This window comes from Lycium ferocissimum, chromosome 4 (assembly GCF_029784015.1).
Source record: "Lycium ferocissimum isolate CSIRO_LF1 chromosome 4, AGI_CSIRO_Lferr_CH_V1, whole genome shotgun sequence".
Classification (NCBI taxonomy): Eukaryota; Viridiplantae; Streptophyta; class Magnoliopsida; order Solanales; family Solanaceae; genus Lycium; species Lycium ferocissimum.
In genome coordinates this window covers 26,585,913-26,607,223 of record NC_081345.1, presented here as the reverse complement: position 1 = coordinate 26,607,223, position 21,311 = coordinate 26,585,913, and the positions used below count along the sequence as shown (strand labels likewise).

General features: G+C 31.7%; 2 protein-coding genes across 5 annotated transcripts; both read right to left on the bottom strand.

Annotated features, from left to right (window-relative positions):
- Nucleotides 1–1,157: 1,157 nt before the first annotated feature.
- On the bottom strand, nucleotides 1,158–2,297 carry LOC132054515 (protein VACUOLELESS GAMETOPHYTES-like). Its single transcript, XM_059446507.1, has one exon. The coding sequence runs from the start codon at nucleotides 2,245–2,247 to the stop codon at nucleotides 1,303–1,305; it is 945 nt and encodes a 314-aa protein (XP_059302490.1). The 5' UTR covers nucleotides 2,248–2,297; the 3' UTR covers nucleotides 1,158–1,302.
- A 3,129-nt stretch (nucleotides 2,298–5,426) lies between these two features.
- Nucleotides 5,427–18,594, bottom strand: LOC132052013 (ER membrane protein complex subunit 7 homolog). 4 transcript variants are annotated; one of them, XM_059443341.1, is made up of 7 exons: nucleotides 9,855–10,279; nucleotides 9,342–9,385; nucleotides 8,747–8,855; nucleotides 7,861–7,924; nucleotides 7,664–7,780; nucleotides 7,466–7,574; nucleotides 5,427–5,858 (listed from the first exon to the last, which is right to left on the bottom strand). In XM_059443341.1, exons 1-7 carry the CDS (start codon nucleotides 9,923–9,925, stop codon nucleotides 5,767–5,769), a joined length of 606 nt encoding a protein of 201 aa, XP_059299324.1. In that variant the 5' UTR covers nucleotides 9,926–10,279; the 3' UTR covers nucleotides 5,427–5,766. The 4 variants fall into 4 exon arrangements, with proteins under 4 accessions (XP_059299324.1, XP_059299321.1, XP_059299322.1 ...); XM_059443338.1 differs by lacking the exons at nucleotides 5,427–5,858; nucleotides 7,466–7,574; nucleotides 7,664–7,780; ... (2 more) ...; nucleotides 9,342–9,385; nucleotides 9,855–10,279 and adding exons at nucleotides 13,497–13,883; nucleotides 15,390–15,498; nucleotides 15,589–15,705; ... (2 more) ...; nucleotides 17,838–17,890; nucleotides 18,316–18,589; XM_059443339.1 differs by lacking the exons at nucleotides 5,427–5,858; nucleotides 7,466–7,574; nucleotides 7,664–7,780; ... (2 more) ...; nucleotides 9,342–9,385; nucleotides 9,855–10,279 and adding exons at nucleotides 13,497–13,883; nucleotides 15,390–15,498; nucleotides 15,589–15,705; ... (2 more) ...; nucleotides 17,838–17,881; nucleotides 18,316–18,587.
- Between the last annotated feature and the right edge of the window lie 2,717 nt (nucleotides 18,595–21,311).

Here is a 21,311-nt window from a genome sequence, read left to right as displayed (position 1 = left end):
GCGTTCCTTATTAGAATTTTTCTTTTAAAAGGAAGCGTTCCTTATTAGATTTTTTTTTTTCATATTAAGCTCGAATCTAAAACCTCTCATTAAAAGTGTAATTATCATATTAATCCTACTACAATTGTTTTTGGTGTTTTTGTGTGAGTTCCCAACTACAAGATTTACAATGCCCAGTAAGTTTAGTTAAGCCATTACCTCTAAAATCACACTTTTCACATATTGAACAACTTGATGAATCTATAGCAAATTTTAATATAGCCCTTATATAAGTAATACAAGTTCTGCCCCCCAAAAAAAAAGTAATAGTACAAGTTATTTGTAAGAGTAGAACTGTAAAATTAACCATGCAAGTTATTTAAGTGGTGTTTATTTGATCAAAGTAGGTGAAAAAGTTGTTTCGGAAATCCTTTTTCGGTTTTTGTAACCAAAACGCCAAATTAAAGAAGAGTAAAAACTAAAACACTATTAGAAAAAAAAAAAAAAACAATTTTACTTCCGGGCTTTTTCTTATAAGTTAACTCTAGCTAGACACATCATTCAATGAAACAAAGGGTTGGTGTTGATCTAATAATCATTCCCTTCTTGAAAAATATTAGTATTAAATTTTATTTTCATATTATTGGAATTCATAACAATGAATTAATTGAGTACACAGGAATCAGGATGTGGCAAAACGCAAAAGTTAATCAACGTAGCATTCCAACTTATACTTAACTTGGCAAAATAAAAAGTTTTAAGTAACTCTACTCAGAAATTTGTCACAAGAGTAAGTTAATTTTTTTAATTTTTTCAGTTGAGGTAATGCCAGTGCACGTGGAATGATAATTAATCTTTGTTAGTTATACTTAATACAACAAAGATAAGTATATTTTCTTTCCTTTAAAAAAATATGTAAAACAAAGAGAAAACAGATTTACTTAATGAACACACAGCTTATTAATTACTTTACTGAATAATTATAGCTGATGAGTGAAGATCGCCGACATTTTTTCTTCTTTTTTGTTATCAATCATACTATCACATTAGATATATGCATGGTGACTATTGAAGACAACCTATGCCTCATCACAGGGCCACCAATTCTACTAAGCACACACCTATATATATATATATATATATATATATATATATATATATATATATATATATATATATTCCATAGCTGCTAGTGCTAGAAACCTTATTTTAATTAAAGTCACACATGAGGATTTTGCAGACATGCATATTAACCCCCAAATATGAGTCCTATATTTTCGAGCACTGAATCAGCCACACACACATACATATACTTAATTTCTTCTACTTAAGTTTAAGCAAATTAAGCCTCTCTTTGATCCGAGGAGGGCCACCTTCAGCACCCTTAGCACATTTAATATGTGCAATATAGCCAGTATCCTTGCTGTAATACAACCAACCTTCCTTAGACACCTTCTTGTTACAAACGTTGCATCGCGCGACCCAAGGCATAGTATTGTTACTGTCACTGACAGGAAACGAGTAATAAAGTGTAAGACTGTCCTTCGATGTATCAGCTCTCTTCGCGATGCTGTATAAGGTGGCACAAGTGACATGAAGGTCAAAACTGCAGAGATCACAGCAGTACATAAAACTTCGTATCTGTTCACGACAAGCGTTACAGACCTTCCCACAGTGCTTGTAGTAGGATGGGTATCGAAGTGTCAGAGGATGTGCTAGGTGTGCACCGTGCTGGATCTTCCGAGGAAGATCGAAGCACGATGCATGCAGATAAAATTGACAGCTTTGACAACCATAAGCCGAGCCAACAAGTTGCAGGCCACAGACCTTGCAGTTGGTTTCGGAGTATTGTTGGATGTCATACTTGTTCAAGGCATGTGGATGGCTAAAGTGCTTTATCTGCATGTAGTGGTGAGTCAGGCCTTCGTCATCAGTATCTGAAGAGTCCACAACAGGGCGACGATTAGGGTTAAGAGTTAGTTGGGGACGACCAGTACCAGCACCTGGCTTGAGGTTGAGCATCATTCTTAGAAGCTGTGAAATATCATTCACGGGTTGAAGTTGAGCAAGAGCATTGCTATGCTTATACCACTGATGAGCATGTCCTTCATCTTCGCTTTCTGAAGAATCTACAACAAAGCGACGACGATTATGGCTGGAACTAGCACTTGGCTTGGGAAGATTGAGAATCATTCTTGGAAATCCCGCTGGACTAATATTGTCATCATCGTCGTCTCTTAAGTATGACGCACAGTTCACTTTCTTCATTTTTTCTTTTCTAGTGTTTGTGTATATGTAGGGGGATAATATTGTTTACTTTTGCGTGGATTTCCTCCGGTAGAGTATTTATAGAGGTTCCCCTAAGAGGAAATTATCAAAGCGCTAGCCATTGGATTCGCGCTTAAATTGGACGCACAGAATCAATTAGTTCTGATGAGAACACTCGATCCGTCAGATTTTTACTTATACTTCACTGCTGTTAATAAGAGGCTAGAGCACACAACTTTTCAACGACATGTGTGCTTGCCCATCAAAGGGTAATTTCGGAATTGTCTGATTTCCCTGCCTTCAGAATATTGTATCTAACTCCTTTATTAGGTGTACTTTTTTAATAATTGGACATAAAAACCAGCCCATATTTTGCTTTCAACCTTTTTACCCGATGAAAAAGCTGCACCTCACTTCAACTTCCTATGCTATGGGACCCATCTGTTTTTCCAATTTACACGGCTCTTTGGTTCCTTACATTTTTTTCAACACCAGTGGACCCACCTCTTTATTTTGGATAGACAAATTCCATTTATTAATTCATCCGGTGGCTTTTTAAATTTTTTATTTTATTTTAAAATAAGTGATGCCTTTAGAATTTTAAAAAGAAATTGATCTTCTTCTTCCAAAATGACCCTTATTTACACAATTAAGAATCATTAAGCTTTTTTTTTCTAGACATTTAATTAAGAGTAAATTAATAAAAACACTCTTAATTTTCTAAGAGTGAACACTTTCTTAAAGGATTACTTCCATTATCTTGTTCATTTTAGTGGCAAATCATTTTTTTTTTATTTAAGTCATTCAATTTTTCATCTGAATTCCTTCAAATGTTAATTACGTACTCCATTAATAATATTTTATTTACAAAACATTTTATAGATGAAATAAGGAACTCAAAGTCTATGTGATTGTTGTTTGTTCTTATACCAATGTTAATAATATTTATCCATTGTTAATTTTACGCTTAATGAAATGATTTATTACCATACAAATATATAACTTTCAAAGCGTTTCAATTACTCTGAAACAAAGAAAATATACTATAACATAAATTATTGAATCCGTGCTTCCAAAACTTTTAGCTTTTCACCAGTGATTTTTGAGAAACATCGTAAAATATGTAGAATTTTTTTTTTTTAATTACATAGGGATAAAATTATATATTGGACCCGTGGCACGAGATCCAGTATCTAGTAATTTAATAGTATGTCATTGCGTGCACGTTGTTTATCTTATTGTTACCATATTATATATGCTTGTTTGAAACAGTTAGTATCACTTTTTTGGTTGGTTACCATATTCTGCTTATATAAAATAGTTACCTGTTACTTAGTATATCGTATGTGTAAAGAAAATTATACATTGACTGTCCCTAAAATTTGAATTCATATGAATTTCAATGCTATACACTTACGGTCGAAAATGTTTTTACACTATCTATTTGTCTTAACCTGCTATAGCCTGTAGCAAATAATTAATCTACCTTAATTCATATTACTCAAGGCAGATCTATGTAGTGGCGTGGGAGTGCCACGCCACCCCCATCGCTCGGTTGAAACTATGTATATGGATGCATATATCTGTAAGATATAGTATAAATCACAATCGCGCCACCCGGAATAACAATTGATGCCATGGTGCCAATGGTTAGGCGCTTGGTTTTCCTCCCCAGGGGTGCCAGTTCGAACACCTGTATCTACATTTATTTTTGGCTAATTTTTGCTGCTTTCTTTTTCTTCCTTTTTTCTCTCACAGGAATTTGGTAATATACTTAACAAATTAACAAGTCTTTATTTATCTTCTCTGGACTCGTACCATTTCTCTTCATATTTATTTTAAGTATAAAATATCAACAAGACAATAAATAGTTTTCTTCTTCCAAAAAACTCTTTCTCTTCTCCCAAATCTTCTCCTCTCTCTTCGTCAAAATTTTAATAATTTTTTCCCTGCTGCTCTCTTCTGTCGTTGTTTATTATCTTTAACTTTACATGTTATTTTATTTAAATGGTTTGACAAAATGCAAAGAAAATGGTATGTTGAGTCTTGGTTCATGATGATTTAAAAAAGAAATTTTCTTTATGTTTTGGTACAAATTATGCTTGTAAGCTTGAGTTAATGTACCTATATGAGCTTAATTTTTCTATTGTATCTAATATTTGGAATAATTTGTTTATGTAAACCAAAAAAGACAAATAATCCGAACCGCAATCCAAAGTTGATCAAACCGATCAAATGTGTACTCTATTAATTGGCCCGTGTAAATTGCACTACGTCTACATTTACAATAGAGTGGCACCCGAAACCTCTAAATTCTGGATCCGCCTCTGATATTACTAATCCCACTTTTAATGCACTAATACATGTTGTTATGTTCTAGGTAACCAACCTATTGTAGCAAGTAATTTACATTATTTTCAGGTTACTAACCCCACTTTAAATGTACGATTACATATTATTACGTTTTAGATAACCTGATAGTGTAAAAATTCTTTTGTCTTACATTTTTTGACAGTTTTAGGTGTATGGAAGTTAAAAAATTGTATATGTCTTATCCTCGTTAATCTTTTGGCTCGCTTATTATTTTCGAAAAGGAATAAATTAAGTAGTACCTTAACATAAGCCTAGTCATTGCAAATTAATTAGCTGAAGTAATAATGTTGACGTCAGTTTCAGGATGTAAGATTCATTTGGTATAGGATATATTCACCTCTATCTTTCAAGTATATATTTCTTTATTGATATTTCTCGATCAGATGCACTTTTAGCTAGCACCAAATACAAATGCTTATCGCTAATTCTTTACTTTCTTTGATTCTCTACCTAAGCTCTATCACATTGATTGTACATCTTCTTTTTTTCCTGCTTCTTTCCACATCCAGAATATGTTGTGGAAAAATAGAGAAAAGATAATCTTTAAATTAAGCTCAAGCGTTGTATTTCATACTAGTGCAGATGCGAATTCAGAATTTAAATTTTATTTTTTACTACTGAACTCCTTGTACTTTTGACATTATGAGCTTAGAATCTAATATTTGTTGAAATTTTAGTGTTACATATATATTCATATTTTGTGTCGAAAACACTGGGTTCAGTTACTCTCCATCCGCTACTGAGCACATATGGGAGTTTTTCAAGCATAAGTTGTAAAGAACATAGAGTAATTGAAGAAGGCTTGAAGCATAATATTATCACTTTTTTCAAAGAGTTATTGCCTGATTTTTTAGGGTAACCAACAATATATACTCTTCTTGGACACAATAAGTCTATTACAAGTTATCCTGAAATATAATGTCTGGTTTCAAGTGAAACAATGTCTTATTTAGAGAACATCAGTATTCCATTTAGGATTAAATTGAACTAATGATGGTACTCGGAGACTTCAAAAAAAAGCTTGATATGGATCCTTGAAACTGAGTTTATCAGTTTATGAATATTTCAGCTTTTCCACAGAATGGCAATGAAGAATTTCCCTTTCTAGCAGGTGAAATTCTTCAATGTTGTTATTAAATCCAATCTCTAGTTGCTGCTTTGGGCCCCAGGTAATAAGCTTGAAAGACTCCCTTCGTTTCTCATGATTTCCTCTTGTGTTCGTCTTATTTCTTCAGGATCTGCCACACAAAAGATCAGCACATTAGCGCATGACATTTATGTAATGTCTGTTTGATCTAGCAGTGGAATGGTATTTAACCAAGAATCAAAAGGTAAAGTAACTTGCAGATATGTAAGCAAGAGTTTCGCTGACGTCTCATCACGTAACTCTTTTTTCTGTAAATAAGTAGTTTGATTATACAATAGTCAATCATCACCAAAATGTAGTAGGCAAGACAATATAGGTTTGCCAACAGAGTTTAGCTATCAATGTAACAGTTAATTAATCTGCAAACAATGGGTGCCAAAAGGATTGATGGATTTTGACAGATCAAATAGGATAAATTGAATATGCATGAAATTAATTCATCCACACCTTATGGATCGTAAAAGTTGGACTAATATATAGTTAATCCAAGGGGAACAAGATCTAGGAATAATTTGGAGGAACTTTTTGACAGCCAGAAAGATGTAGTTCATTATAGTAATGCTCACAACATTTCAAGCTTTTAAATGTTCTTCTCCTTCTTTCACTTCTTCACATACTATTGCACTAAATTCTAATTTAACTGCATCTCATGTAATGTAGAAGTAGTCCTAAAACAGCCTAAGGTCATCATTTGTTAATGTAGGAAAGAAGAAATTAGAGTAAAGTGTCTTGAATTTCATCCCATTTAATTTGCATGTTTTAAGTTTTCAAAAGTGAAGCAAATATACTAACAACAAATGTTTCTTCCATCATCAAAGCAAGTTAGTTGCTAGGTAGTAGCCGCTGATTCCAAAATTTAAAATAGCTGGAGCTGGCATAAACAGCATGGAGCCACTAATGATGCAATAGGAGGGCTCTGGTTTAAGCACTTTTCTCGTAATTTTGTCGATAAAATACCAGCATAACTATATAAGTGAGACGTATTATTTTATTAGATCATACATATGAACTGACACATAAAGAAATATCGTAGGAACACATATATCCACGGTTCTATAATTGAGACATGATAACTGACACATAAAGAAATATAGTAGGAACACATATATCCACGGTTATATAATTGAGACATCATGTTACACAAATAAGACAAACACAAGCATTCATAGATATAGTCGAGAGATACTATATTTTATGCGTAGGGGCAAGGTGTACGCTCGCTCGCTTGCACGCCTTTAGTTTTACTAACATACTGTAAGCACAGGTTTCTATCAATATAAGAACACAGATTGAAAGAGTTAAGAATCTCCAGACAGAGAAGTGAGCATAGTAAACACTAGGAGAGAGTGAAGTTCGGGTTAACTCAGCTATAAGTATTAACAGATGATGCTTCTTACATTTGGAACCTTCCCACCTTTTCCATCTTTTAGTCCATGCTAAATCCATATTTAAAGCATGAAAACAAATGTCTGCCCCATATTCATTTACTCATAGTTCAATTCAATCAGAGATTGATGGGTAAATGGATATGCATCACAGAGACACCATCAGATACTAATCCCTACTGAACAACATATATAGTGCAGTCGTGCCAAAGCACAAAACTGTACCATTGAAGACAGAAAATTGGAACTGCATTATAGACGCACCATACTATTGCATGTGAAGACAATTCATTTTGGTTAAAACAGAACTCACCCACATTTTCTGCTAATTTTGGCATCACAAACATTACAAACAACATAAATCCGAACATCAGGCCAACTGGACTTTTCACCAGAGACATAATGGAGAAGGGTTCCTTTATCTGCAAGAGAAATTTACACAGTAGTTTTGGAAGAAACTCTAAGAAAGAAGGAAAAAATGATATGGAAAGGTAGGAGATCAAAGTCTGACCTCATAATACTGCTCCTCACCCAATGGCTCCAAAACCAATTCAATCAGAGTCCTCCTGTTCTCAGTTAACGCTGCATGAACCTTACTTGGGTTTCTAGCACCGACATCAACTCGGACCTGACATCACGAAAGGTACAATATAAATCTTTTAGAGAAAATTGATGAGGAATTAAACAGATAGTAGTAGAGAAGCTCACTGGAGAAAAGAAGTAGCCAATTGCAGACACCTCAATGAGATGTGTCCCTACTGACACATTATGGCTATTGCTAAGGTTAAGGAATTGCATTCAGAGAACAAAATTCTCTTCGCAGAGCCTTAGCCAAGAGGAGTGGCATTCTAGTTTCCATGTTATCCACGAGCTTAACGATTTAGAGAAAATGTCAAGCGAAATAAAATCAAATTACTAAGTCATCAAAAGATAGAAGAAACAGGATTATGACGAGAAGGTCGGTAAAACCCATAGAGCAGACAAGAGGTCAAATGCCTCACAATGCTTAAGCACATGGCTAACAGCAATATGCGTTAGACAACATGAATCACAAAGTTATCTGATCTCCTCTATTATTCTTGGAATCCATCATGATGAAGATTGATTCACGATTTCAAGTTACCATTGAGCAAAACTGTCTTCATTACCTTTTTCTCACACTTCTCGGGAAGAAAAATACATAAGGGAAATTTTTATAAGAAAAAAAAAATTGTATCCACTTTGAGCAAATAACAGACAATACAACTAACGCAGCCTAGGCAGCTAAAAAAAATCACACTAATTGCTTGTTTATGGAGTAGTACATTTTTATGGGTGAGTAGCCTGGTAAAAATACGAATGAACCACTCACATTTCAACTGCATTAGATTTAGTAAAACTTTTTGCAAACGGATCATACAAGAAAACAATGCACAAAAACAGTGAAAATGCATTACGAAAGGTTTTTCTTTTTTCTTGGAGAGTGGAGCGGCAGTAAATATGCAGTTGAGGAAGCACAAACCTCATAACAACATATAGAGTTTAATCAAAGATGCATAACCTAATATATCAAATCTAAAGGCCGACTTAAGATATGGAGCCGCAGGAAGGATACAATGAGAAATATCCATTGGGTCTCAGGAATGTAACTCTTTGGCCACCATTGAGTATGACTTTAACATTTGAAGCTTTATTTGAGAAACCAGATCCTTTCAAGCTAAAACCTACCGAAAACAAACAAAAAACAACAACGACTATATAAATTGTTCTCTATAATTTCAGTATTTTCAATATCAAAAGTTCTCTTACAAGTCTAAAACCTATTCTCAACTACAAAACACAAAGTCAATTTTTTTAAAACCTGGTAAATCATGAAGAAAGAAGATCTAAAACATCAATTATAATAAAGTGAATCTCTACAACAAAAAGAGAACTTTAGCACTATAATATGAGATTAATAGAACGTAGAGGTCGGAAAACCTCCACATTAAAAAAAAAATTGGAAAATTTGACTATAAAGATAACTTTTTCATGCCAAATAATTTTGTACTTTTTGGCCTATTTTTCCTAATATTTATATTATACAGCTACCATATTACTGAAACTAATCCAATAGACGGTAATAAAGCTCATATATACTGATAGAGTTCTTTATATTCTTAAAATGTAACTAGGAAGATGAAGGAGAAAAGAATTCTTGACGTATGTACCAGGAATTTTTACTCGACCGGTAACAGTATAACCATCAGCATTCCTGCAAAAAATTAATTAAAATAATGAAAATGTGAACAAAATAATCAATTGATCTTAATTTGATGTAATAATCTTTTAAAAAAAAAAAATCAAAACAGACCAAAATTTGAACTTTATGACATTTTATAACACCCAAACAAAGAGAACACCAAATATCCAGATTCAGTTTTTCACAAATTAATTAATTGGGTTTTAATTTGTTGTTAACAAGCTAAAAAAAAAAAAAATTAAAACAGGGGAACTGAATATTCAAGATCGAAAAGTCTTGGACATTTTCTCCCATCCAACGCCAAAAATTCAAATGGAGATTAAAATTTAGAAGCTATGGGGAATATAATCAAATGGTTATCAACATGCTTAATAAATTCAAACACATGTACTACATTTTTGCAATTTCTCTTAATCGATTACATATTTACTTGCATGCAAATTTATGGCTACACCACGTAGTGTGAAGGTAAAAACAATACCCAGAAAGAATAGAGCATAAGAAGAAGAACGGAAGAAGAAATATTGTTCGCACTGTCATTGGGACTATCATTCTTTGTAATTTGCAAATAAACAACTGATCAAGAATGGCTCTGAAGTTCTAGAATTTTTTAACAAACATTAAAAAGGAAATAGTAATAAATTGAGTTCTAATTTTTAAATTTAATTGTTTTATGCTAGAATCTCTCCTGATAAGTTGGTCTGTATTGTTAAGCTGATATTTAAATTTAGTGAATTTTTTTAAAGCTGTTCTTGTCTTGGTAATTTTATTGGTCTTTTAGCACCAATACATTGAGATTTTCACATCTTATATAATTACTTTATTCTGTTTTGGTTGCATTACTATGTGTTTCCTCTGGCTCTTCATCTTCTTAATTTGTTTAAACTAAATTATACAATTAATTACTTATCGAAATATTTATTTACTAAAGATCATATCCTCAAAGTTAGTAAATAGCAAGTTAGTTACAAGAAGTCGGATTTGCTTCGTGCAGATCAAGCAGGCACTGTAGACCTGCGAAATGTAGTGCCTTAGAGTCCTAGTTTTTTATTTTATTTTTGTTAATTTCAAATGTTGGGTATTTATCTTGTAATTTGATTAATTCAAATTTGTGCCAAAAATTTCCACTTTAAAAATAAATATTTTCGATAAAAAATAATTTCATATTCAAAATTTGTGCTCGAGACTTTTGCTTATAATACTAACTAATTCTCCTGTACGCTTTTGTAATGAACTCCCTAGAGATTCATCCTCCAAAGTTTTAATTTTTTTTTTTTTTTTAAGGTTACCATGAGGTGCATATTTCTGTCCATGTATGTTTCAAAGTTCCTCAATAGCTCGAGGCTCACTGTAATGTTACTTAAGTTGATTTAAATATTGTTTACTTCTGGATCAAAACATAAACAAGAACTAAGGATATAGGTGATATTTTCTTAAGATTTTGCAAACAAATTTTAGATTTTTTTTTTTTTTTGGTTGGAAAAATGGAGAGTTTTAGCCCAAGAAAAAGGTCATAGTATTCCCACGTTCTCCGGCGCGTGATTATTTTGGTTCAAATGTTTTGTCTTGGATTAGAATAATTGAGTTGGAGTGTACAACGTTTTCTTCTTCTTCTTTTTTTTTTTTTTTGCTGATCATATACTTTATTTTTTGGGGTGTACTTTATTTCCTTGAACTTGTAAGTTTTCATATGATTAGCTAAGTTTTAATTTTCTTTTTGTTCCTTTTTAAATATTTAACTCTAAATTGCTGAAATTTCTGAGAATCAGTAAATTCATTAAAATGGACTTTGTCTGATGTTTTTGAATTGGAGCTTTTCTGTTATTCATGTAGTAAGTATATATCTTGCAGTTGGCCCACCTTCCTTTAATGGTTTTATGGATTATTACTCAGTAAGTTTTTGTTCAGTTATCAATGATTAACTTTTTGTTTTTATTCAGTTGACCCATGTAGAATTAACTTGAGCTCGAACTCTTTAGTTTTCTTAAAACAAAGGGCATAATGATATAAGCTATGATTTTAAATACGTCATCTGTTAACCCAATTCGATCATTATTGAACTATAGAAACCAAACTTGGGTTATGTTTCCTTATGAGCTTTGCCATCTTTTTTTGTTAATAATGTATGATTTTTACACGAAGGGGTACTTCTAATTGAAGTGTCTTTGAGCATAATTTTAATTTTGGAGGGTGGAAAAGGGAGCAGTTTGGGGTTAAGGTGTAGTGTTGATTGGGTGAGGGGGGAGAGGGTATGTTGACTATCAATGTGACTAAGGAAAGTCCATTGATCAGCCGTTAAATTACATGAAAATATGAAGTACATGGTCTTTCTCTGTCATATAAAATGTTAGCGAGTGATTATGCAGAGGCAGATCCCAGAATGCTACTAACCCCACTTTTAATGCACGAATACATGTTGTTATGTTCTAGGTAACCAACCTATTGCTGCAAGTAATTTACATTATTTTCATGACTAACCCCATTTAAATGCACGATTACATATTCTCTACTTTTAGATAACATATAAAATTCTTTCTTACATTTTTTGACAGTTTTAGGTGTATGGAAGTTAAAAAATTGCATATGTCTTATCCATCTTTTGGCTCTCTTATTATTTTCGAAAAGGAATAAATTGTATAGTACCTTAACATAAGCCTAGTCGTGCAAATTAATTAGCTGAAGTAATAATGCAGATGTCAGTTTTAGGAAGTAAGATACATTTGGTATAGGATATATTCACTTCTATCTTTCAAGTATATATTTCTTTATTGATATTTCTCGATCAGATGCACTCTTAGCTAGCACCAAATACAAATGCTTATCGCTAGTTCTTTACTTTCTTTGATTCTCTACCTAAGCTATGTCACATTGATTGTACATCTTCTTTTTTTCCTGCTTCTTTCCACATCCAGAATATGCTGTGGAAAAATAGAGAAAAGATTATCTTTAAATTAAGCTCAAGCGTTGTATTTCATATTAGTGCAAATGCGAATTCAAAATTTAAATTTTATGGTTTTAATTTTTATGTTTTTACAACTGAACTCCATGTACATTTGACATTATGAGCTTAGAATCTAATATTTGTTGAAATTTTAGTGTTACATATATATTAATATTTTGTGTCAAAAATACTGGGTTCAGTTACTCTCCATCCGCCACTGAGCACATATGGGAGCTTTTCAAGCATAAGTTGTAAAGAACATAGAGTAATTGAAGAAGACTTGAAGCATAATAGTATCACTTTTTTAAAAGAGTTATTGCCTGATTTTTTTAAGGTAACCAACAATATATACTCTTCTTGAACACAATAAGTCTTACAAGTTGTCCTGAAATATAATGTTTGATTTCAAGTGAAACAATGTCTTATTTAGAGAACGTCAATATTCCATTTAGGATTAAATTGTAAAATTCTGGAATAGATTTCAACCTTTCAGAACAAAATATGTGCCTAATTTATAAATTTACTGCAAATAACAAAATATGTGAAATTGAGTCTTTTTATTTTACAACGCCCTATGTAAGCCCTGCCTACATTTTTTCTCTGCAGATGCTCTATTGTTAATACATATATCTTTATTTCACATCCTATCCTACATTAAAATATATAGATCTCATATAGTTTATGTTGGCATTACCAATGTCGAATTTAATATTGAAAAAATCAAAAGATGTAACGCAAAGTTTTATACTAAAAGCCAAACCTAGTGGGAGTATATATAATTATGTAAAATATTACATTATTAATGCAAAATTATGTTACAAACAAAGTACACTAATTAATAATGTGAAATTTTATGTTGAAATTATGTTTTCTTATGCAGCCAACGAAAGGAATTACATAAAGAGTTAGCCAAAGTCCAATTGAAGGAGAAAGCTTGAAATTTTGCTACGTGGAGTGGGGCGGGTTGAAAGCATGAGTTTTTGCTAAATGGAGCGCTGCGCGGTGGGAGGTTGAAATCTTTTCTGGTTAAGGCTCAACTCGCACGAGCAACCACCCCGTCCTGCCGTCTTTATATCAAAAGATGCACTGCACTTTCATACGAACTTAACATGCAGTCAATTGTTTCTATATGCTATGTGTAGTTATAATTTCGACATTGACAGTTCGTTTAGAAGAGAAACATAAAGAAAGAAAATTGCCTTAAATATTGGTATTGGAATACATGCAATTCAATATTCAAGAATTCTTAGGATAATCGATGCTTAAACTTGATAACAGAGGCAACTTTAATCAAAAGAAAATGTTGGATCTTTGCATGTGATATATGAACTAATGATGATACTCAGAGACTTCAGAAAAGCTTGATACGGATCGTTGAAACTGAGTTATGAATAATTCAGCTTTTCCATATAGTGACAATGAAGAATTTCCCTTTCTAGCAGGTGAAATTCTTCAATGTTGTTATTAAATCTAATCTCTAGTTGTTGCTTTGAACCCCTGGTAATAAGCTTGAAAGACTCCCTTGGTTTCTCATGATTTCCTCCTGTGTTCGTCTTATTTCTTCAGGATCTACCACACAAAAGATCAGCACATTAGCGCAAGATATTTATGTAATGTCTGTTTGATCTAGTAGCGGAATGGCATTTAACCAAGAATCAAAAGGTAAAGTAACTTGCAGAAATGTAAGCAAGAGTTTCCCTGACGTCTCATTACGTAACTCTTTTTTTGTAAATAAGTAGTTTGATTATACAATAGTCAATCATCACCAAAATGTAGTAGGCAAGACAATATAGGTTTGCCAACAGAGTTTAGCTATCAATGTAACAATTAATTAATCTGCAAACAATGGGTGCCAAAAGGATTGATGGATTTTGACAGATCAAATAAGATAAATTGAATATGGATGAAATTAATTCATCCACACCTTATGGATCGTAAAAGTTGGACTAATATATAGTTAATCCAAGGGGAACAAGATATAGGAATAACTTGGAGGAACTTTTTGACAGCAAGAAAAGATGTAGTTCATTATAGTAATGCTCACAACATTTCATGCTTTTAAATGTTCTTCTCCTTATTTCACTTCTTCACACACTATTGCAATCAATTCTAATTTAACTGCATCTCATTTAATGCAGAAGTAGTCCTAAAACACCCTAAGGTCATCATTTGTCAACGTAGGAGAGAAGAAATTAGAGGAAAGTGTCTTGAATTTCATCCCATTTAATTTGCATATTTTAAGTTTTCAAAAGTGAAGCAAATATACTAACAACAAATGTTTCTTCCATCATCGAAGCAAGCTAGCTGCTGATTCCAAAATTTAAAATGGCTGGAGCTGGCATAAACAGCATGGAGCCACTAATGATGCAATATGAGGGCTCTGGTTTAAGCACTTTTCTCGTAATTTTGTAGATAAAATACCAACATAACTATATAAGTGAGATGCATTATTCCTTTTAGATCATACATATAAACTGACACACAAAGAAATATGGTAGGAACACATATATCCACGGTTATATAATTGAGACATCATGTTACACAAATAAGACAAACATAAGCATTCATAGATATAGTTGAGAAATACTATTTTGTATGCGTAGGGGCATTGCACACATGTTTTGGTTATACTAACATCCTGTAAGCACGTATATTTATCAATATAAGAACACAGATTGAGAAAGAGTCACGAATCTCCAAATAGAGAGGTGAGCATAGTAAACGTCAGGAGAGAGTGAAGTTCGGGTTAACTCAGATATAAGGATTGACAGCTGATGCTTCTTACATATGGAACCTTCCCATCTTTTCCATCTTTTAGTCCATGCTAAATCCATATTTAAAGCATGAAATCAAATGTCTACCCGATATTCATTTACTCACAATCCAATTCAATGAGAGATTGATATGGATCACAAAGATACCATCAGATACTAATCCCTAGTGAACCGCATATAAAATGCAGTCATGCCAAAGCACAAAACTGTAGAATTAAAGATAGAAAATTGGAATTGCATTATGGACGTACCACACTATTGCATGTGAAGTCAAGTTCGTTTTGGTTAAAACAGTACTCACCCACATTTTCTGCTAATTTTGGCATCACAAACATTACAAACAACATAAATCCGAACATCAGGCCAACTGGACTTTTCACCAGAGACATAATGGAGAAGGGTTCGTTTACCTGCAAGAGAAATTCACACAGTAGTTTTGAAAGAAAAATAGAGAAAGAAGGAAGAAAATGAAACGGAAAGGTAGGAGATCAAAGTCTGACCTCATAATACTGCTCCTCACTTAATGGCTCCAAAACTAATTCAATCAGAGTCCTCCTGTTCTCGGTTAATGCTGCTTGAACCTTACCTGGGTTTCTAGCACTGACATCAACTCGGACCTGTGATCACAAAAGATACATTAAGCATATAAATCTTTGTCAGAGAAAATTGGCGAGGAATTAAACAGATCGTAGTAGAGAATCTCACTGGAGAAAAGAAGTAGCCAATTGCAGACACCTCAATGAGATGTGTCCCTGCAGATACATTATAGCTATTGCTAAAGTTAAGGAATTGTATTTCGAGAACAACATTCTCTTCTTACAACCTTCGTGAAAGGAGTAATACTCTAGTTTCCATGTTATCCATGAGCTTAAAGATTTAGAGAAAATGTCAAGCGAAATAAAATCAACAGATTAAGTGTCAAAAGATAGAAGAAACAGGATTATGACAAGAAGATCGGTAAAAACCATCGAGTAGACAAGAGTCAAGCGCCTCACAATGCTTAACAACTTAAGCGTATGGCTAACAACGAATATGCGATAGGTAACATGAATCACAAAGTTATTTTGCTAGTGTTAAGAAATGAACCACTCACATTTAAACTCCATTTCACTTAATCAAACTTTTTGCAAACAGATCATACAAGAAAACAATGCACAAAAATAGTGAAATTAATTATGAATGGCATTCCTTTTTCTTGGAGTGTGGAGCAGCAGTAAATATGCAGTTGAAGAAGCACAAAACTCATAACAGTATATAAAGTTTAATCAAGATACATAATTTAAGCTAACAAATTTGCAGACCGACTTAAGACATGAAGTCGTAGGAAGGATACAATGAGAAATATACTTTGGGTCTCAGGAATGTAACTCTTTGGCCACCACTAAATATGACTTTAACATTTGAAGCTTTAGCTGAGAAACGAGATCCTTTCAAGCTAAAGCCTATAGAAAAAACAAACAACAACTATGCCTCAGTCCTGAATAGTTGGGCTTGGCTATATGAATCCACAGTTTCACACTTCATTTTATATATATGAATAATAGTAATAATATTAAAAGTTTTCTGATAAGTCTAAAACCTATTCTCAACTACAGAAAACAAAGTTAATTTTTTTAAAAACCTGGTAAATCATCACGAAAGAAGATTTCAAATATCAATTATAGTGAAGTGAATCTTCACAACAAAAGGAGATAAATTTAGCACTATGATCTGAAATTAATTCAACGCAAAGGTAGAAAGTTGAAAATTTGACTACAAATATAACTTTTTCATGCCAATAATTGTTTACTTTTGGCCTATTTTCCCCTAGATTTAAAATATTCAGCTACCACATCTGGATGGGGCTCCTCTCCATTTCCACTCTCTCCATTTTCCCCAAGTTTCTACTTAGATGAAAGACACATGTCATGGTTAATAATTAATGGTTGAGATCTAATTGCCCAAATCAAGGTCTTAACCATAGTTAGAATAACAAATATTTTCTTTATTTACTCTAAAAAAAATTGACAATCCCAAAATTCTAACTAAAACATTATCTCACCTATAAATTAATCCTAATTTTTTTTCTTTTCCTATTTATTACGTGCTCTTCCTTTTTTTTTTTTTGTTGTTTCTTTTGAACAATTTTTTTTTTGTACATTTGTTTTTAATTCCCCCCCCCCCCCACGTCCATCTAGATATGTTCCCATTTTTTTTTTTTTTTTGTAAACTTCGTGCTTTAATTTTAATTCAAGAAAAGAAAATTTATAAGTTTATATGACACGTAATAAATAGGAAAGAAAGAAAATTTTAGGATTAATTTATAGGCGAGATACTTTAATTTAATTCAAGAAAAGAAAATTTATAAGTCATTTATATGACACGTAATAAATAGGAAAGAAAGAAAATTTTAGGATTAATTTATAGGCGAGATAATGTTTTAGCTAGAATTTTGGGATTGTCAAATCTTTTTAGAGTAAATAAAGAAAATATTTGTTATTTTAACAATGGTTAGGACATTGATTTGGAAAATTAGATCTCAACCATTAATTATTAACTGTGACATGTGTCTTTCATCCAAATAGGAACTTGGAGAAAATGGAGAGAGTGGAAATGGAGAGTAGCTCCATCCATATTAGTGAAACTAGGCCAATACATAGAATAAATGATATATTATCCGATATGAAGCTTATATATACTAACTACAGTGCTATGTTGTCTGAAAATATAACTAGGAAGAGGAAGGTGAAAAGAATTCATGAATATGTACCAGGAATTTTTACTCGACCAGTAACAGTATAACCATCAGCATTCCTGCAAAAACTTAATTAAAATAATAAAAAACAATAATGAAAATGTGGAGACAATAAACAATTGGTCTTATATTAATGTAATAATCTTAAAAAAAAAAAAAATCAAAACAAGCCAAGATTTGAATTCTCCGACTGTTTTCTCATACCCAAACAGAGAGAAAAAGCAAATATTCAGATTCAGTTTCTTTTTTACATGCTAAGGAGAAAAAGATCAAGATCCAAAATTATGACATTTTCTCCCATCCAACGGAGAGAAAGGCCAAAAATTCAAATGGAGATTAAAATTTTGAAGCTATGGGGAAAATAATCAAATGGTTATTAACAAGCTTAATAAATTCAAAACATGTACAACATTCTTGCAATTTCTCTGAATCGAGTACATTTTTACGTGCATGCAAATTTATAGGTATATGTACTGAAGGTATAAAGAAATACCTAGAAAGAATAGAGCATAAGAAGAAGAACTGAAGAAGAAATATTGTTCGCACTGCCATTGGGACTATCATTCTCTGTAATTTGCAAATAAACAACTGATCAAGAATGGCTTTGAAGTCCTAGACTAGAATTTCTTAACAAAAGTGAAAAAGGAAATACTAATAAATTGATTTCTAATTTTTAATTTAATCATTTTATGCTAGAATCTCTCCTGATTAGTTGGACTGTATTGTTAAGCTGATATTTAAATTTAATGAAATTTATTAAAGCTATTCTTTTCTTGGTAATTTCATTGGTCTTTTAGCACCAATATATTGAGATATTCACATTTTATATTACTTTATTGTGTTTTGGTTGCATTACTATGTGTTCCCTTTCGCTCTTCATCTTCTTAATACTCCCTCCATTCACTTTTACTTCTCCACTTTAAAAAATTTCACGCTGTTTAAGAAATAATAAATGAAGTGCATAATTTACCAATGTATCCATATTAATTAGTATATATTTTTATTGGATTTGACAAATGATTTGAAGTGAGTAATTAATATTATGGGTAAAACAGGAAAAAATAAATTGTCTTATCTTGATATGTTAAAAGTGACAAGTAAAAGTGAAATCTATTTTTGAAATACTGGATAAGTAAAAGTGAACGGAGGGAGTATGTTTGAATTAAATATACAATTATGTACAATCCTTATCGAAATATTTATTTACTAAAAATCATATCCTCAAAGTTAGCAATTACAACAAAGTCAAGAACTACGGATTTGCTTCGTGCAGATCAAGACTCTACATCTGCGAAATGCAGTGTCTTGTAGTACTAGTTTTTGTTTGTTGAGTTCACTTGTACCGCATTTGTTTTGGGATTCCATTAATTTGAATTTGTCGTAAAAAATTCAATTTAAAAATAAAATATTTTTTATTAACAATAACTTCAAACGCAGAATTTGTACTTGCGACCTCTGGCTATGAACTTATAAAATACTAATTCTTCTGAAAGGCTTTTTGTAGTGGACTTCCTGGAGGTTCATCCTCCAATGTTTTTGGCTGGCTCTTTTTTTTTTTTTTTTTTTTAACCATAAGGTGGATATTTCTGTCCATGTATGTTTCAAAGTTCCTCAATAGCACGAGGCTCACTGTTAATGTTGCTTAAGTCGATTTAAATACTAGTGAAGTACCCCGCGCTTTGCGCGGTACAACCACGACATTAATAAATAATGGATATGATTGATACCATTATAAATTTACTCAAGATAGAACATATTAAATTTCTTATGCATATAAATAGTAATTTAATTTATATTAAATAAAAATTATATATATATTTTTTTTAAAAGTAGACTTAGATGAAGTGGATTTTGCATTAGCAGATTTAAAAAAAAATAGATAAATGAAAAAGTATAGGTATATATAAATTTTATAGACATTTGTTTATTTAAAAGCTTTGACTTCAGATCTAAATAGATCCAATTTAACGTTTTAATGTTAATTTATTTTAAATTTTAACGCTTACTTTATGATTTTCTTTATGTTTCATTCTAAACTACTAATAACAACAATAAAAGAAGAAGAAAAGGAAAAACTAAAACCAAACTGAATACATATAATCTGAAATCCATTGAATAAAATTTTCAGAATCTCGTATATATTTTGTCTTGTCGTTTTCCTTTTATTTTTATTTCTGTTTTTTCATTTTCTTTCTTAATTCCCTACCTGCTCATTTTCCACTAAATATCAAATTCGTTTATGCGCAAGTGGAGGGGAGCACTGTAAATTCAATATATTATTACAATTGTTTTATTGTATATACTCACAAAATACTTCTTAAACAATTACACACTCAAAATTATTTTAGTTTTTATTATTCATTTATATCTCTCACCCGAGAGTATGCTCGTCGATTTCACCTTGGAATACTTTGGATGTCTTGTGCTTTTAGTTTATAATAATTTTGAGAATACAATTGTTTGGATTAGTTTTGTAAATAAAATTGAAAATTTAAGGTTTTTTATTTTAATTAGATATTTTTAGAAGATTAAATCATAAATGACATCTATTTTATTGAACCATCACTTAAACCTAAAATATGATTAAAACTCCTCATCTATGTCAGAATAATTAAATTATTTCAGAAAAATATACGTACTATCAAATTAAAAGGACTTATTCTAAATAAAATGATTTTAATTTTTCAAAGAGTGACCGAGGATTTTGAAAAAAAGAATATAACTACTAAAAGAGATATACCACAATGAATGAAATAAGCAGATTTTACAGCCTTCCATTTCTACAACTCCACCTTTTGTCTTCCTTCTTCCATTTTTTTTTTCCGTTAGTCAATTAATTATTGTCTTCACATATATACAGAATAATTAAGAAAAGAAAAGCTATGAAACCGAATATGTTAAAGATAAAATCCCTCTTCAATGTTCCTTTTGGACATAAAATTACTACGAATCTATATAAAGGCGAAAAAGAATACAATAACTTATGGAATTGCAGTTGTAACTTTTTGAGATTATAACATAATTACATCAAGGACCTCAAGAATTGCCTTGTCTCTTCCAGTCTTTCAACAATATTTTACTCCTGCTTGAATCACGGGAAAACTCAAGGAAGCTCCTTTAAGGTCTTCATCCTAAAAGCGGACAAAATAGAAGAAGAACAAAGAAAAATCTTGTACATAAGATTAATTTCGTAAAGGGTAGATGAAACCAAAGCATATTTAATTGAATCATAGTCCCTAGACTTTTGTCGAAGCCGGGGAAGAGAAAAAATACAACAATCTAAAATTCGCAATAGCACAAAAATTAAACATAAAGATGTATGATAAAACAAATCAATCTAATATTAGAAATAAAACAACAATGTAGGAAAACAAAATAATCAAACAAAAATAAATAATATTACTCCCTCGTTGGAAGAACAAAAGAACACACTGTTACTCTATCATTTGGAAGAATTTAATTGAATGAATTTTTGCAACCTTCTTGTTT

Coding starts and splice junctions, on each gene's coding strand:
- LOC132054515 (XM_059446507.1), bottom strand. CDS start 2,247: ATGAAGAAAGTGAACTGTGCGTCATACTTAAGAGACGACGATGATGAC.
- LOC132052013 (XM_059443338.1), bottom strand. CDS start 18,386: ATGATAGTCCCAATGGCAGTGCGAACAATATTTCTTCTTCAGTTCTTC. Junction 17,891..18,315: donor TTATGCTCTATTCTTTCTAG/GTATTTCTTTAT, acceptor ATTTTAATTAAG/TTTTTGCAGGAATGCTGATG. Junction 13,884..15,389: donor AAAATTAGCAGAAAATGTGG/GTGAGTACTGTT, acceptor TTTGTGTGGTAG/ATCCTGAAGAAATAAGACGA.